The following is a 17211-nucleotide window of genomic DNA, read 5'->3' on the forward strand; positions in this document are numbered from 1 at the left end:
GTTTTTAATACAGTCAAACCTCCATGAGTCGATGTTCTATGACTCGATATCGACTCATGGAAGCAAATTATGCCATATTAAAAATATTTTCCGGGTTACTGTGATGGTCCCTTGAAACAGCTTTCCAAAGAAATTCTCTTCCACATCTCGATATTTCCATGAGTCGATGGTCCCTTCAATATCGACTCATGGAGGTTTGACTGTATCGAGAATCTCCGAAATACTGACTATTACAAATTAGTTAAATCAACAACTAGCTCATTGTTATTTTAAACGCTTTACATAGTAATTTTAACTGGTATGTTTGCTTGGTATGGCCATAGTAAAATTAAGTCCGCAATAAATTTGAAATAAACGTGGTGTGTAGTCTGCACAAATTTAGTGGCGTTGTGTTTTTAATTTAACCCTACAATATAGTAATTCTAACTGCAAAGCTGCTCTCAGTGTATGAATTATGATGAGCATATATTTCATTTATTTGCTCTGACTAAGGCCGGAGTAGCATGTGCAGTTCATCAAAGCCTTCTTTTCTTCTGATTAAATAGAAATAAGCATTAATTTGGGTAGAATTTGAAATAGAAACAATTATAATGAAAAATTAACATAATTTGAGGAACAAATTTCGTGTTTTCACCTTTTTTTTACCATTACCATTTACCATTTACCTTTTTCGCACTGAAGAAACTGTTCTTATGACCTGGGTGCTGCGGATAGAGCCGCTTTTCTGCGCTCAAGCGAGTAGATGGATATTTTGAAATCACTCCCATAAACAAAATTATTTTGCAGCTACTTGGCTGTCAAACATTTCCCGCTCTTCCAATTTCTCTTTCCACGCTGCATGAGGGCGCACAAATGCGCTAGACTCTACATGACTTTACGATTGTTTGCATACATTCATGCTCCAATCAGCTGCTGAATCTCGTGAAATTTCGTAACGAGTGCTTTTTAGTTGCATTCCTACTAATTTTCCACTCGAAATATGATGTGAGAATATTTGTTACAAAGAATATACAACTCAAACAAAGTTTACTTTTATTTTTTCCCCAAATAATAACAATACTTCTCACTATTAGATCAGAAACGAACATAACCACAATCTTCAATGTTTGGCTCCGGCACAATAGAAAATTTTGGCTTCAGTTTGACAACCAAATCGATTCTATCCGCACCACCCAGCTTATGACCATCAAGACCATTTTCACTGGTCACGGTCTATTCAAAATTGTGGCGTGGCAGTCGTTAACAATGTTAACGATCATTCAGTAAGTTGCGTTCGATCATTTAGTACACTGCCAAAATATCTATATAAGATATATGTGTCGCCGTTATAGATTTTTGCAATAGCTCCACCACAATATAATCGATATAGAACCGCACATAAATTAAATAATTGCTAATTCGAGACCACACATAAAGTTTATTTGGATACATATTTTATAAGTAGTTCGCGTAGAGAATATGGTTAAGTGTGCGCTGATATACATCATAAGTTAAATCTATGGATTTTTGCCAATAAATATGTGTGGATTTTTAGTAGTGTAGTTTGTCAATAACATATTTCAGAAGCTGAATTTCAAAATATGTTGTATGGTGGACTTCTAGTGCGAAGGTTTTTCTACAACTTTGCCTAATGGTTCGTTATTAGAATTCAACTAATAACGGAGTTAGAGCGCTAGTTGCAGTAACTTAAACTAAATTATTGGAATTTTGTTATCATTTAGTCTAAGTTACTGAAACTATACACCCAAAAAAATCTGCACGTTGTTTCCACCTGAAAAAGTACGTAGATTTGATCCACCTGAAATTCACGTAACTTTTACCTGATTTTTCGATAGAATTTTCATTCTACGTGAAAATCAGGTAAGTTCTACCTGAGTTTTGGATAGAATTCACCGGACACGTAAGTTTCACCTGAATTTTCTGAAGCATTTGCAGCTACGTGTGCACGTAAAATGTACCTGAAAATTCAGGTGGAAACAACGTTTAGATTATTTGGAGTGTAGCTATAACTCCGTTACTAGTGGAATTTAAACAACGAAGTATTTGGTCACTTTTATTTTATTTGGAATAGTGAAAATGCCCTAGGATTTTGTCTCGAAATTTCGCCATTAAAAAATTTGATTATTTGATTATGATTTGATAAATTTTGATTCTTATTAGAGTCTTTAAAGAAACGCATTTCATAAAAAAGACATTATCTGAAATAAATTGAGTTTGTTTAAAAAATAGTACATATTATCAATTCAGTAGAAAATCGAAATGTGCGATTAGCAAAGTTGGATTTTTCTCACAATCCGTATGCTAAACCTAACTTCGTAAGTGGTGCGCTGTTTTCATTTGGTGATGCGCTATATACAACGCACCACTTCCGAAGTTAGATTTAAAGTCCAATTTTAAGTATAAGTTAGGGGCTGTCCATATACCAAGTGGACAGGTTTTGGTCAGTTTAATATAATTCCTCCCCCAGCGTGGACAACTGCTCATATAACAACCGTCTAAGACGAGTTTAGTATACTCCATTCAATTCCACTACGTTTTGTTATCTTTGCAGATACGTATTTCGACCTCAGCTGTAAGGTCATCTTCAGTGTCTTGTACTTGACTCGACTTGTTCTCTGATTTGGTATCGGTATCGGAAAAATATCGATACTTCCGGATCGATGTTTTGATTGTCGAAATATCGATGTCGGATAATGTATTATAAATTCAGTAGAAAATCGAATTATAGCCGCTATTGAAATTGGATTTTTCTCACAATCCATACGTTAAACCTAATTTCGGAAGTAGTGCGCTGTATAGCACATCACCAAATGAAAACAGCGCACCACTTCCGAAGTTAGGTTTAACGTACGAATTGTGAGAAAAATCCAACTTTGTTAGCGGCTATAATTCGGATTTGCACTGAATTGATTATTATTATTTATTTAATCAGACTAAGGCCGAAGTGGCCTGTGCGGTATGTAAGAGTCTTCTCCATTCGGCTCGGTCCATGGCTACACGTCGCCAACCACGCAGTCTACGGAGGGTCCGCAAGTCATCTTCCACCTGATCGATCCACCTTGCCCGCTGCGCACCTCGCCTTCTTGTGCCCGTCGGATCGTTGTCGAGAACCATTTTCACCGGGTTACTGTCCGACATTCTGGCTACGTGCCCGGCCCATCGCAGTCGTCCGATTTTCGCGGTGTGAACGATGGATGGTTCTCCCAACAGCTGATGCAATTCGTGGTACATTCGCCTCCTCCACGTACCGTCCGCCATCTGCACCCCACCATAGATGGTACGCAGCACTTTCCTTTCGAAAACTCCAAGTGCGCGTTGGTCCTCCACGAGCATCGTCCAGGTCTCGTGTCCGTAGAGGACTACCGGTCTAATTAGCGTTTTGTAGATTGTCAGTTTGGTACGGCGGCGAACTCTATTCGATCGGAGCGTCTTGCGGAGTCCAAAGTACGTACGATTTCCAGCCACTATGCGTCTCCGAATTTCTCTGCTGGTGTCATTTTCGGCAGTCACCAGTGAGCCCAAGTACACAAATTCTTCTACCACCTCTATTTCGTCACCACCGATGCAAACTCTTGGTGAGTGGCTCACATTGTCTTCTCTTGAACCTCTTCCTATCATGTACTTCGTCTTCGACGTGTTGATGACTAGTCCGATCCGCTTAGCTTCCCTCTTCAGTCTGATGTAGGCTTCCTCCATCTTCTCAAAGTTACGTGCCATAATATCTATGTCGTCGGCGAAACCAAATAGCTGGACGGACTTATTGAAAATTGTACCACTCGTGTTAATCCCTGCTCTTCGTATTACCCCTTCCAAAGCGATGTTGAATAGCAAACACGAAAGACCATCACCTTGCCGTAACCCTCTGCGGGTTTCGAAGGGACTCGAGAATGCCCCTGAAACTCGAACTACGCACATCACCCGATCCATCGTCGCTTTGATCAACCGTGTCAGTTTATCCGGAAAACCGTGTTCGGGCATTAGCTGCCATAGCTGGTCCCGATCGATTGTATCATATGCGGCTTTGAAGTCGATGAATAGATGATGTGTGGGCACGTTGTATTCGCGGCATTTCTGCAGTACTTGGCGAATGGCGAACACCTGGTCCGTGGTGGAGCGTTCGCCCATAAAACCCGCCTGGTACTGCCCCACGAACTCCCTTGCAGTTGGTGCTAGTCGACGGCATAAAATTTGGGAGAGTACCTTGTAGGCGGCGTTCAGCAATGTGATTGCGCGGTAGTTGCTACAATCCAGCTTATCGCCCTTTTTGTAGATGGGACACACGACACCTTCCATCCACTCCTGCGGCAAAACTTCCTCCTCCCAAATCTTGGTAATGAGCCAGTGCCTCACCACCGTGTTTAAATAGCTCTCCTGGTAGTTGGTCAACCCCAGGGGCTTTGTTGTTCTTCAGCCGGCCAATCTCCTCCTGGATTTCCTGGAGATCCGGAGCCGGTAGAATTATGTCCTGCGCGCGTTCTCCCAGGTCCATCACCATACCGCCATCTTCGTCTGCCACATCGCCATTCAGGTGTTCTTCGTAGTGCTGCCGCCACCTTTGGATCACCTCACGCTCGTTCGTAAGAAGGTTCCCGTTTATGTCCTTACACATATCAGGCTGTGGCACGTGGCCCTTACGTGAACGGTTTAACTTCTCATAGAACTTTCGTGTGTTTTTAGCGCGGTACAGTTGCTCCGTTTCTTCACGGTCTCGATCTTCCTGCTGGCGCTTTTTCCTCCGGAAAATCGAGTTTTGTCTGTTCCGCGCCTGTTTATATCGTGCCTCGTTCGCCCTCGTGCGGTGTTGCAGCAATCTCGCCCATGCTGCATTCTTCTCTTCCACTAACTGCTCACATTCGTCATCATACCAGTCGTTTCTCTGATCCGGGGCACCGTGCCAAGTGCAGCGGTTGCGGTGCTACCAATGGCGGATCGAATATCTATCCAGCCATCTTCAAGAGACGCTGCGCCTAGCTGCTCTTCCGTTGGAAGTGCCACTTCCAGCTGCTGCGCGTATTCTTGGGCTAGTCTACCATCTTGTAGCCGCCCAATGTTAAGCCGCGGCGTCCGACTTCGACGTGTGTTGTACACCGTCGAGAGTTTTGAGCGCAGGCATACTACAACGAGGTAGTGGTCGGATTCAATATTCGCACTGCGGTAAGTGCGGACGTTCGTGATGTCGGAGAAGAATTTACCGTCGATTAGAACGTGGTCGATTTGGTTTTCCGTTTCTTGGTTAGGTGATCTCCATGTGGCCTTGTGGATATTTTTGCGGGTAAAGAAGGTGCTTCGGACTACCATTCCGCGGGAGGCTGCGAAGTTTATGCATCGTTGGCCGTTGTCATTCGATACGGTGTGCAGACTATCCGGTCCGATGACCGGTCTATACATTCCTCCTCCTACCTGTGCGTTCATGTCACCGATGACGATTTTAGCGTCCCGCAGTGGGCATCCATCGTATGTCTGCTCCAGCTGTGCGTAGAACGCTTCTTTCTCGTCGTCGGGTCTCCCTTCGTGTGGGCAGTGCACGTTGATGATGCTATAGTTGAAGAAACGGCCTTTAATCCTCAGCTTGCACATCCTTGCGTTGATTGGCTGCCACCCAATCACGCGTTGGCGCATCTTACCCAGCACTATGAAGCCGGTTCCCAGCTCGTTGGTGGTGCCACAGCTTTGGTAGAAGGTAGCCGCTCGATGCCCGCTTTTCCACACTTTCTGTCCTGTCCAGCAAATCTCCTGCAGCGCCACGACGTCGAAGTTGCGGGGATGTAATTCATCGTAGATCATCCTGTCGCAACCTGCGAAACCTAGCGACTTGCAATTCCATGTTCCAAGCTTCCAATCGTGATCCTGTATTCGTCGCCTAGGTCTTTGCCGATTATATCGAGTCGCATTATCTCTTATATTGTTCGTAATGATTGGTTTTCTAGGCGGCTTATTGGGCCAGCGCAAACCTCCTGTCTCGTCGGAGGGCCGTCGTGTCAGGGCTGTTTAGCGTCCCACCTAAAGGTAACCTCACACCTCGGGAAAAATTTCTGCCGGATTTTGGGCCCCGTGCATTTTAAATGGGGCCGGGATTTTGATTTTCCGTGCCCAAATCCCGAAAACATCGCATATGCAAAAATACATGGGGAAAAAATCCGCGAACCAAATTCCCGAGGTGTGAGGCTACCTTAACACCAGGACTTGGGCTTGTGCGCTTTGAGCGGCACACGGTCGCTTTGGTGGGGCCTACTTGCGGATACATGCAGCTTTTTATAGAGGTTTAACAGGGCCTACTGTCAAACCCCACCACATCCTAGGCAAGCCCCACAACTCGCAGATGGCCTGGGGAGGGATCGTCAAGCCCTTGGACATAGTCCCTGCTGCCCAAGAATTGATGCTGTACTGAATTGATAATATATTTAAAAACATCAAAATCCGATATCAGCTACAAAAAAATCGATACGGACCTATTTTCAAAGCACTCTAGAAATATCGAACATCAAATCAAATATCGAAATATCAAAAAATCGATACGAAATATCGATTAAACGGTGTGAAAATATCGATTCCCGATATATCGTATCGGAATCGCCCATCCTTATTTTATTCGTCGCCATGAAGATCAACCATCAACACTGGTGAAATTTCGTGTCTGATGAAACAATAAAGCTGAAAATTTAATTTTTTTGTTGAGTTTAGCGGCCAAAGCGTGAGTTACAATGGTTACAATCCTTTATTTCACACTGCTATTATTCATTACTTTTTACTTCGAACAGTTCACGGCAAAATGTCCAACCTGGATTTCAGCAATACCTGGTTGACCAATCAGCTAATATGTGCTACTGTAAACGAAGTAAGTGCCAGAATTTCCTGGTTCTGGCCGGTTTATGTGGGTAATTTTCCGTGCGTTGCTCGATACGACGATTTCCGCAACGTCCGTGAATACTTCGCTTCCAAAGGACTTCTCGTGCGGTGTGCGTTCCGGGTGAAGGGACAGGTGGGTGGAATCACGAGTTATTTTTGTACTTACTGTGTCTTCTAACGCGTAACATGCTCCAAGATTTTTTTTTAAATTAAATTCCTACCTATGTTTTGCGTGATTCATGGGCATAGTAAAAACATATACGGAAAACAAGCTAATGATTCGCTTATTTGATTTGTAATATCCCAGATTGTCAATGGAATCTACGATATGTTGGTTTACTTTGCAACGGAAGGTGAGGCCCATTTTGCTATCGATCACTGCCACCGGGATACTTATGGAGGGTACACGTTGAACGTTTTTCCCGGAAGGGTGCCGCTCCATTTCGACCCGACTCGGAGCTTTATGTTCGACACGAAAACAGAATTCAGTGTTTACGGTCTACAATCCTTCGAAAATTATGTGGCGTCATTGAATCCATCAGCGAAGATCACTTCCTCCGTGAAGATCGATTCCGAGTACGGGACCGTAGAGTTTGCAACCCGCGAGCAAATGAAGCGAGTAATGAAGGCCAACCAGTTCGAGGTAAAACCGCTATTCAAGGTCATGCAAATCCAACGTTTCCTGGAGAAAGATCTGTTGGACAAAATCGAACTTTATTTGGAATCGATCCCGAATGGACTCCGAATCAATCAGGGGGACCAGTTTATAACTACGGTGCTGGAAGTCAAACAACCTGCTCCGGTACGAAAAATAGAGCATCACCGTAGAAACAAGGAAAGAGAATACAGAAGGGAAAATCACCGCATCATCAAAAGACTCAAGCAGGGGCGTGCTCCGGTATGCCACTACCGGAATCCAAAGGATGTCAAACATTTCTATTGGATGGTTCGGCGTGCTAAGAAACAGCTTGCCGAGAAAAATTTGCTTCCATAACATTTCCGAAATCAATATCTGATTTGATTTGTCAATTTAACTCCCCGACTATTATTATATCTGACTGTTTTACATAATTCATTGAATTAATTGTTATTGAACTGAATTAACTCTTTCCATTGTTTTTTTTATCAAAGATAATTCATAAATAAATTATCAAATAACCATAAAATACCTTTTTGTTGTTGTTCAGACTAAGGAAAAGGGGCTCTTCTTATTTGATATTTGTTGGACTACAGCTCCTTCTTGATGAACCTATGCCGAATGGAGTATTCTCCCAAACTGGACTCGAACCTGGGCTAATCTCTTCTAGTCGCCCTGAAGTCCAGCGCCCTCAGGTATTCTTCAACTTCAAATAGCCATCATGTACGCAACCTTCCACGAAGCCTACAGCCTCTTTCAGATTCTCTACTGAATTTTATCTTTGCTTGACGCTCTTACGGCATACGAACAACGTGTCCAGCCCACCGTAGTCTGCCATGTTGTATAAGCTGAACTATATCCAGCACCTTATACACCTGGTAAAACTCGTGATTCAAGCTTCATAGTGCTGGCCAAGATGCGTCAAGGCGTGATTGGGTGGCAGCTAATCAACGCAAGGATGTACAAGTTGAGGATAAAAGGCCGTTTCTTCAACTATAGCGTCAATAACGTGCACTGCCCACACGAAGGGAGACACGATGACGAGAAAAAAGCTAGGCGCAGCGTCTCTTGAAGATGGCTGGAGAAATATTCGATATGCCATTGGAAGCACCGCCACCGCTGAACTGGGCACGATGCCCCCGGATCAGAGAAACAACTGGTATAACGGCGAATGTAAGCAGTTAGTTGAGGAAAAGAATGCAGCATGGGCGAGATTGCTGCAACACCGCACGAGGGCGAACGAGGCACGATACAAACCGGCGCGGAACAGACAAAACTCGATTTTTCGGAGGAAAAAGCGCTAGCAGAAAGATCGAGACCGTGAAGAGACGGAGCAACTGTACCACCCTAATAACGCACGAAAGTTCTATGAGAAGTTGAACCGTTCACGTAAGGGCCACGTGCCACAGCCCGATATGTGAAAGGACATGAACGGGAACCTTCTTACAAACGAACGTGAGGTGATCCAAAGGTGGCGGCAGCACTACGAAGAGCACCTGAATGGCGATGTGGAGCACGCGCGCAGGACATGCGACTTCCGGCTCCGAATCTCCAGGAAATCCAGGAGCTAGGAGATCGGCCGGCTGAAAAAAAAAACAGCAACTTTTTTTAGCAAGTGTAAACGGAAATCTGCATCCAAACAGGAGGAGGTTAACTCAGGTAGTGTGGGGATGGGTATGTCATGTAACTCTTACCCGACCCACTAAAATCAAAACCCATTCGCCAGTCCGTACCCCCGGCCTGCAATTAAGCAATACATCAGGGGGGGACTATTGAGAACGCTCACGCCTATGCTAACGCACTTGACGTTAATACACACAACATCGACTTCAAGGGTGGTAACCTCACCACCCGTCGATCGCAAGCTATGATAGTACCCTAGCGGTCCGTATCATAATCTTACGTTGGAGACGAGCACCCCGACAACAACCACCGCGCATGAATCGCAATGACCTCTATACGGAGGTCCCCGCAGCCCACCCGCGACATGTTGGTTGTCGGGGTGAGCAAAGTGTTCATTCCATCACAGATGCCCTTACTGCATTCGTTGGTTTCGTTCAAGACGCCACCACCGCTGCAGTTTCGACATAATCTGTTGAGCTGCTGTGTTCACCGCCTTCCATATCCAGCTTTCCACGCTCGGTAATGGCGGCTTATCGGTGTGTAAAAATCAATTGGTCACTGTACTGTTTGACACTAGCTGGAGGAAAGCCCACTGGCGTTCCTGGGTGAGGGGAAGGGAAAAAAGGCCTTTTCGGCAGTGAGTTTTCCTCCAGCTAGTGTCAAACAGTACAGCGACCGATTGATTTTTGCACACCGACAAGCCGCCATTAACGAGCGTGGAAAGCTGGATAACTTCCTCCCGGCACATCCTCTCGACGAGTTTGTCCGGGGTTGTATCCATACCGCTAACAAGCAGCATGGCTTTGCGTTCTACCTCGAATTGCGGGCATGCGAACATCACATGCTCTGCCGACTCTACCACACCTACACATTCTGGACACTCCGCAGAATCTGCGAAGCCAAACCTGTGTAGGAATTTCTTAAAGCAGCCATGTTCAGACAACACCTGTGTTAGGTAGAAGTTGACTTGACCATGCTTCCTATCAACCCAGTTGGACACATCTGGAATCAGTCTGTGGGTCCAACGACCTTTGACTGCGGTGTCCCATGCTCTTTGCCATTTGATGCCATCTACCTGTGAATTCTCATCACCCTCCTCTTGAGATCTCTCTGCCAGCGCTAGCAAAATGTGACGTACCGGTGAACAGACAAAATGAGCACCCACTGGATTATCGAAAAACTGATTTTGCGAGTCTTCTGGATTATTTGATGACCGTCGACTGGCATTTGATTTCCGCAATGAATGACGTCGACGACATGGCAAAAGGTGTTTGCTCTTTTTTTTTTTTTTTTTTTTTTTTTTTTTAACGAAGGTAATGGAAATCTGCAAACAGACACCTGGGGAGGCGAACCCAGGTAGTGTGGGGATGGGATCACCACTCCCGACCCACTAAAACCAACTCCTTCCTCTCCAGTCATTCCCCGGCCCGCAATTAAGCAATACTTCGGGGATGACTATTGGGCATTGCGCCCCCTCCATGACGTACACAAGTGCACGTATGCGCCTCAACTCTTCGACACTCCCCATGCAACACATTTGCACAAGACACACTGGCACCACATGTGCCCCAACACTCACCTACCTATGCTGCTTGAATGACTGCAAGGGTACAACAGGTACCTTGCAGGGGTACCCCATGCCGCCATCTCACAGCATAGGCAGTCCTCACTCAGTGTGGTGTTCACCCCGTCCTGCAACAGGGTGGCACCACTTGTCTACCAAGCCGGAGGCGACCCTAGGTTGGTGGCTCCTATGCCGCTCCTACCTCAGCTACGAGGCAGACCCTTTCATGTCTCCTATTTCTGAGGTGCCGCAGAAGCATCAACCCCCGACACTCCTGCCAGGCATAGCGAGACTTTCGTGTCCCCTAATTCTGAGGTGCCGCAGAGGTATCTGCCCCCGACACTCCTGCCAGGCCTAGCGAGACTTCACTCATTCCGTCCCTGGCAGCCGGATCACACTACTGCCTAAGCAGCCACTCTGACCATACGTACCGTGCGAGTCTGACTTGTGTGCTCGCTCATACATTCTGTCCCAATCGCTTGCACCACTTGTGCACCACTCTCTTTGACATTCAGTCACTCACTCAGTGGGGTTGTAATACCCCCATCTCCCATTTTATCCACTCTGTGCACCTCCTGTGCATCGTTTGGGCGTGGAACACCCGGCACGTCAAGCGTGCCTAACACTCACCTACCCGGGCTTTGATACTGTCAATAGGACTCCCTAAGGTACTATGCCGGTAGCACCCACCCATTGACGTTTCAAGCCCAGGTAGTCCTCAGCCAATGTGGTGGTCTCCCCATCCTGGGACGGGGTCGCACCACTACCTTACATGTCTCCGATTTCTGAGGTGCCGCAGAAGCATCAACCCCCGACACTCCTGCCAGACGCAGCAGAGACTTTCGTGTCCCCTACTTCTGAGGTGCCGCAGAGGTATCTGCCCCTGACACTCCTGCCAGGCCTCACCAGACTTCAGTCATTCTAACACTACCGACCATGCGTACCATGCGAGACTTACTTGTGTGCTCACCCATACACTCGGTCCCTCATTCTGTGGGGGTATTGCGAGTAATACCCCCAACTCCCATTCTCTTGCACCACATGTGCACCACTTGGGGGTGTGTGGGTACCACCCACTGCCACCCGCTTGCCGCCGAAGCAGCCCTCACTCTGTGGAACCTCCACAGGCTCCGTTAACGACCTGGCTAATTGTTTCACCCCCCCAGGCCATTCATCCCTTCGTCACGGGTCGCCTGACACCTTGGGATTCGGGGTTAGGGGCTTGTATGCTTTAAGCGGCACACGGTCGCTTGATAAGGTTTGCTTGCGGATATGTGGTTTTTGGGAGGGAATTAACAGCGCCCCCTGTTAACCCCACCACCTCCTAGGCAGAACCCCCTAACTCACAGACGGCTGGGGAGGGGTCGTCAAGCCCTTGGACATGGTCCCTGCTGCCCGTAAGGTGTTTGCTCTGTTTTGAACAATTGGCTCTTTTCGCATGTTCCTCGAATCCGGCCGCCAATTTCTCCTGCCTGGACTGCCTGTAACCGCATATTTGTCCCATATGAATAGGAAACCCAGCAAAGATGGGACAAATATGCGGTTACAGACAGTGGAGTACTTGAAGTTTGAAAGAATTAAGAAGAGTGGGAAATGCTTGCCAAAGACAGCTACGACGTGAAAGAACGCCTGCCAACAAGCTAAGTTTTAAGCAAGCCAGTAATGCGTATCGTTTTTTGAATAGCACGCTCTACAAATCATAATATGATGTATTTCGCGTGCAAATAAATCTTAGACGAAACCCACGAGGATTCTGGAGTTTTGTCAATTAAAAACGGAAAAGCGCGGCGATCCCATCGAGCGAATATCTGAACTTATCATCTGCTGCGTCCACCGATGAGTCCTGCAAACTGTTTGCCGAGCATTTCGCATCCATATTCGCATCGAGTCCTCCTTAGCCGTGCGGTAAGACGCGCGGCTACAAAGCAAGGCCATGCTGAGGATGGCTGGGTTCGATTCCCGGTGCCGGTCTAGGCAATTTTCGGATAGGAAATTGTCTCGACTTCCCTGGACATAAAAGTATCATCGTGCTAGCCTCATGATATACGAATGCAAAAAAGGTAACCTGGCTTAGAAACCTCACAGTTGATAACTGTGGAAGTGCTTAATGGACACTAAGCTGCGAGGCGGCTCTGTCCCAGTGTGGGGATGTAATGCCAATAAGAAGAAGAAGAAGAAGATTCGCATCGAGTAAGACTTCAAAGTTGGAAATCGATTAAGCTATCCGGGATGTTCCTGTTAATATGGTCGAGTTTGGATTATTTGCCATCAATCCAGAAATGGTTTCATTGGCAGCAAAAAAACTGAAACGGTCATTCGTAGCTGGTCCAGACGGTTTTCCTGCAGTTGTAATATGCCGGTGCATTGACGCAATTGACACAACCATTGTGCGATATTTTGAACTGTTCACTCCGCCAGACAAAATTTCCTCGCATTTGGGAGCAGTCTTTCGTAACACCAGTCTTCAAACGCGGTGATAGCCACAATGTTGCTAATTATCGTGGTATCACAAGCCTCTCGGCCGCTTCAAAGTTATTTGAGATTATAATGTGCGGAGCAATTCTGGATGCTTCAAAAAACTATATATCCACCAATCAACACGGATTTCTGCCCGGGCGATCGGTTACCACGAATTTGTTGAGTTTTACATCAAAGTGTATCTCGAGTATGGAGGACAAAGCGCAAGTCGATACTGTCTACACCGATTTGAAAGCAGCTTTTGACAAAATCGACCACGAAATTCTGCTACACAAGTTATCCCGCCTCGGAATATCTACGCAACTGGTATCTTGGTTGAAATCTTATCTTATGGATCGGCAGCTTCGAGTGAAGATCGATGATTATGTGTCAGCGCCTTTCACAAACAGATCTGGTGTAACGCAAGGTAGCAATCTTGGACCGCTACTGTTCGTTCTTTTCTTCAATGATGCTGCTTTGGGTCTTGGTGAATGTTTCAAACTTGTGTACGCTGATGATATGAAGCCTTACATTGTTGTACGAACGTTGGATGATTGCCAGGCTCTACAAGTATCGTTAACTCTATTTGCCGACTAGTGCCGTAGGAATAAACTGACTGTCAGCGTGGAAAAATGCCAAGTGATAACATTTTACCGTACCGTATCTCCAATATTGTTCGACTATCATATCGATGGCAAAATTCTTGACAGGGTCTCAAGTGTGACTGACCTTGGGATCATGCTGGACTCAAGAATGACTTTTGATTTGCACCGTTCAGCGATAATTTCGAAGGCAACAAGGCAGCTAGGCTTCATTTCTAAGGTTGCGAAGGATTTCTCTGATCCACACTGCTGGAAATCATTGTACTGTGCACTCGTCCGTCCAATTTTGGAAACTGTGTCTGTTTTTTGGCACCCCCATCAGGTCACGTGGTGCTTAAGACTCGAGCGAGTACAAAGGAGATTATTACGTTCAGCGCTAAAATCTTTGCCGTGGAGAGATCCTGAAAACTTGTCGCCGTATCCTGATAGATGTCGATTGCTAGGTTTAGACACGCTGGAAAACCGACGAAAAATACAGCAATCTTTGTTTATTGCTAAACTATTAGCTGCTGAAACTGATGCCCCCGACCTTCTATCCATGATGAACTTCCGTGTACCGAATAGATCACTGCGGAATACTACTTTACTACAACCACGCTACCATCGAACGGTGTTTGGATACAATGAACCGATCTCGGCATGCATTCGCACATTCACGACTGTCGAAGTTTTATTCGAGTTCATCGAGCCAACTACACGTTTCTTAAATCGGGTTAAACTAGTAATAAGTTTTTATTTCTATTAAGACTGTTTGTCAGATAGACCATTTTAAATACAAATACAAATAGACAATGCTACACCCGCTATCAACCTCTACGCACTTGACTATGCGACATCGATCTGTTGCACATCATTCGTGATAAAGATTTTATCGCCAATGAAGCCCGCTGACATGCATAATCGACGTGACTCGTGAAATTGAGCTTATCGTCGATCATTACGCCCAGATACTTAAGAGACCTCACGGAGTTAACTGTGCAGGTCCCTACTCTTATCCTCGCTTGCTGCAACCCATGGCGGTTATGCACCACCACGACTTCCGTCTTGTGATATGCAAGGGACAACCGCCTCGAGTTGAGCCATTCCTCCACTCTGCCAATCGCGTATGAAGCCTTCAGTTCGACTTCGTCGAGAGTGTCTCCTGTTATCTCTAGCATTACGTCATCCGCGAAGCCTTCTATTTTCACACCGGCCGGGAGACTTAAGCGTAATACTCCGTCGTACATAATATTCCACAGAACCGGTCCGAGGATCGATCCCTGTGGAACACCCGCAGACACTACGATCGACTTTTGACCAGCATCCGTGACGTATATCAGCACCCTATTTTGAAAATAACTTTTCAGTATCCTGCACAGGTAATCCGGAACTCTCAATCGGTGCAGGGAGTCAGCAATAGCTGCCCAGCTAGCATTGTTAAACGCATTTTTACATCAAGTGTATTGCTTGTGCCACCAATTTTTAGACTATTGCGAAAATTGTTAATGGCAGTTTACTTTCCCTCAATCTGTTACGGTTGATAAACAATTTACCGTACGTCGGTAAGGAAACGGTTATGTTTGTAAAATACCAATGATCAAAACTACAAGTCCTAAGCTTATGGTTACATATGTATATTATGGTATTTTATGATTTTGATATATCAATCAAGCATTATTCAATACAATAAGTTTCTGCAAACTATTATGAAAATAGAATTAAAAACTTTAATTTTCAATTCATCCATAATTGAGTTCAGCGAATATGTTGTCGATCATGATAGTCCTTTTGTGTAGAGACGGAACCATCTAGATCTAAACTTATGTAAATGAAATTGCGCTGGACATGGGATCGGAAAGCATGACTATAAAAAATATGCTCACGCTGACTGTCAGCAAAGTGATCATAAACCTTTGAAGTTTTTTTTTTGTAAAAGTAATAACCTTTACATCAAAACGGTCCACATCTATTATGACTCATTGAAGCAGCAGGTGGAAAAACTCGGGAAAGACGCAACCCAACACTTCCTCTGCTACGACAGCTGATGACGAAGTTCTGGAATTTTGGAGGCAGTGCTTCTGGTGCCAATCAGATCATTTGGCGTATCGATAATAATTAGGCTCTCGTCGGAGCATACGGATCGCTTAAATATTATAAATCAAAATGACTTACATATAACGGAAAATTACCATATTGTCTATCAATAAACCAATAATCTCCTTAATTTTCACTACCGCCTATAAATACAGTATTCTGATTTGACAAGCAAAAAATAGGGAGTCAGTCAAAACAAATGCTATAGTATCAATCAAAGCAATATTACATGTCTGATTATGAGGGATCGTGGCTGAGAAAATAATATTCCCTCAGGAGTCTAACAAGGTGCAATTTGCTCAATAATCAATGCTCAGTACCTATTACCTCGCCTGTTCAAACCTCTCGCTATCTTGGCCATATCCGTTACCGATCGAATTGCTTCGATGGTAGAACGGCCCTTACGGAAACCATACTGGTTGCTGGATAGGCCACCAGCACACTCTGTGTCGAGTAGGCAAATTGGTCTGTATGCCGAAGGGTCCCCCGGCTGTTTTCCGGGTTTCGGTAATAGCACCAATTTCTGCCGTTTCCATCGATCTGGGAAATTTCCTTCGTCCATGCATATCTGGAGGCAGCTCCTTAAAATCAGGAGAATCAGCATCAGGATCAGCAAGAATAGCGTGTCTAAGGACCAGGTTTGGAATATTATCCGGGCCTGGTGCCTTATTGAGCCTCGTACGGGGTAGCGGGCCAGTTCGATGATTCATGCCTCGGAAACAACCCTTCGACTATTTTGGCCAACATCTCCTGAAATTTCTCAGGTGGCGTGCTGTTAGTCCTAGCCATCACCAACCTGTATGCATCTCCCCATGGATTGTCGTTTGCCATCCTGCACAGCCGCTCAAAGCAGGCTCTCTTACTACATTTGATCTCGTAGTTCAGAGCTCTGGTCACTGTCTGGAACACCCGGCGTCACTCGACCTTTTCAGCGTCTGTTCTGGAACGTCGCAGCCTTCTCTTTGCTCGAAGACAAGGTCTTCGAAGGTCTGCAATTGTGTTAGTCTACCATTACGCAGGTTGCCGATTTCCGGGGGGTTTGGTCCTCCTAGGCATCGTCACATCGCATGCGCGAGTTAGTATATCGATTAACTCATCGCCACTTAATCGCGTTGTTCGCCTCTCCCATCGTAGTGATTCCTCCAAGAGTTCTGGGTTGAACTGCGAGGTGCGCCATCCTAGATCGGTCTTGCCGATCCGCCTTGTGGTTGCGACGGGGGTATACCGGATCATAAATCGAATTTCCTGATGATCGCTGGAGGTATGCCCCTCATGAACCTCCCATTCTGGCTCCACCGTCCATTCCGCGCTGCAGAAGGTCACATCGATGCCTGAATCACCGCTCGGTCCCCTGAACGTTGGCACTTGGCCTTCATTCAGCAGGACTACGTTCAATACCGCTAGCGACT

At 45.7% G+C, this 17211-nt stretch overlaps 1 protein-coding gene across 1 annotated transcript; it reads left to right on the forward strand.

Moving 5' to 3' along the window:
• Positions 1 to 6580: 6580 nt before the first annotated feature.
• Positions 6581 to 8012, forward strand: LOC134227765 (uncharacterized). Its single transcript, XM_062709440.1, has 3 exons — positions 6581 to 6691; positions 6759 to 6979; positions 7154 to 8012. The coding sequence occupies exons 2-3, from the start codon at positions 6770 to 6772 to the stop codon at positions 7838 to 7840; spliced, it is 897 nt and encodes a 298-aa protein (XP_062565424.1). The 5' UTR covers positions 6581 to 6691; positions 6759 to 6769; the 3' UTR covers positions 7841 to 8012.
• Positions 8013 to 17211: the final 9199 nt, after the last annotated feature.

Source organism: Armigeres subalbatus, chromosome 3 (assembly GCF_024139115.2).
Source record: "Armigeres subalbatus isolate Guangzhou_Male chromosome 3, GZ_Asu_2, whole genome shotgun sequence".
In the NCBI taxonomy this organism is placed as follows: domain Eukaryota; kingdom Metazoa; phylum Arthropoda; class Insecta; order Diptera; family Culicidae; genus Armigeres; species Armigeres subalbatus.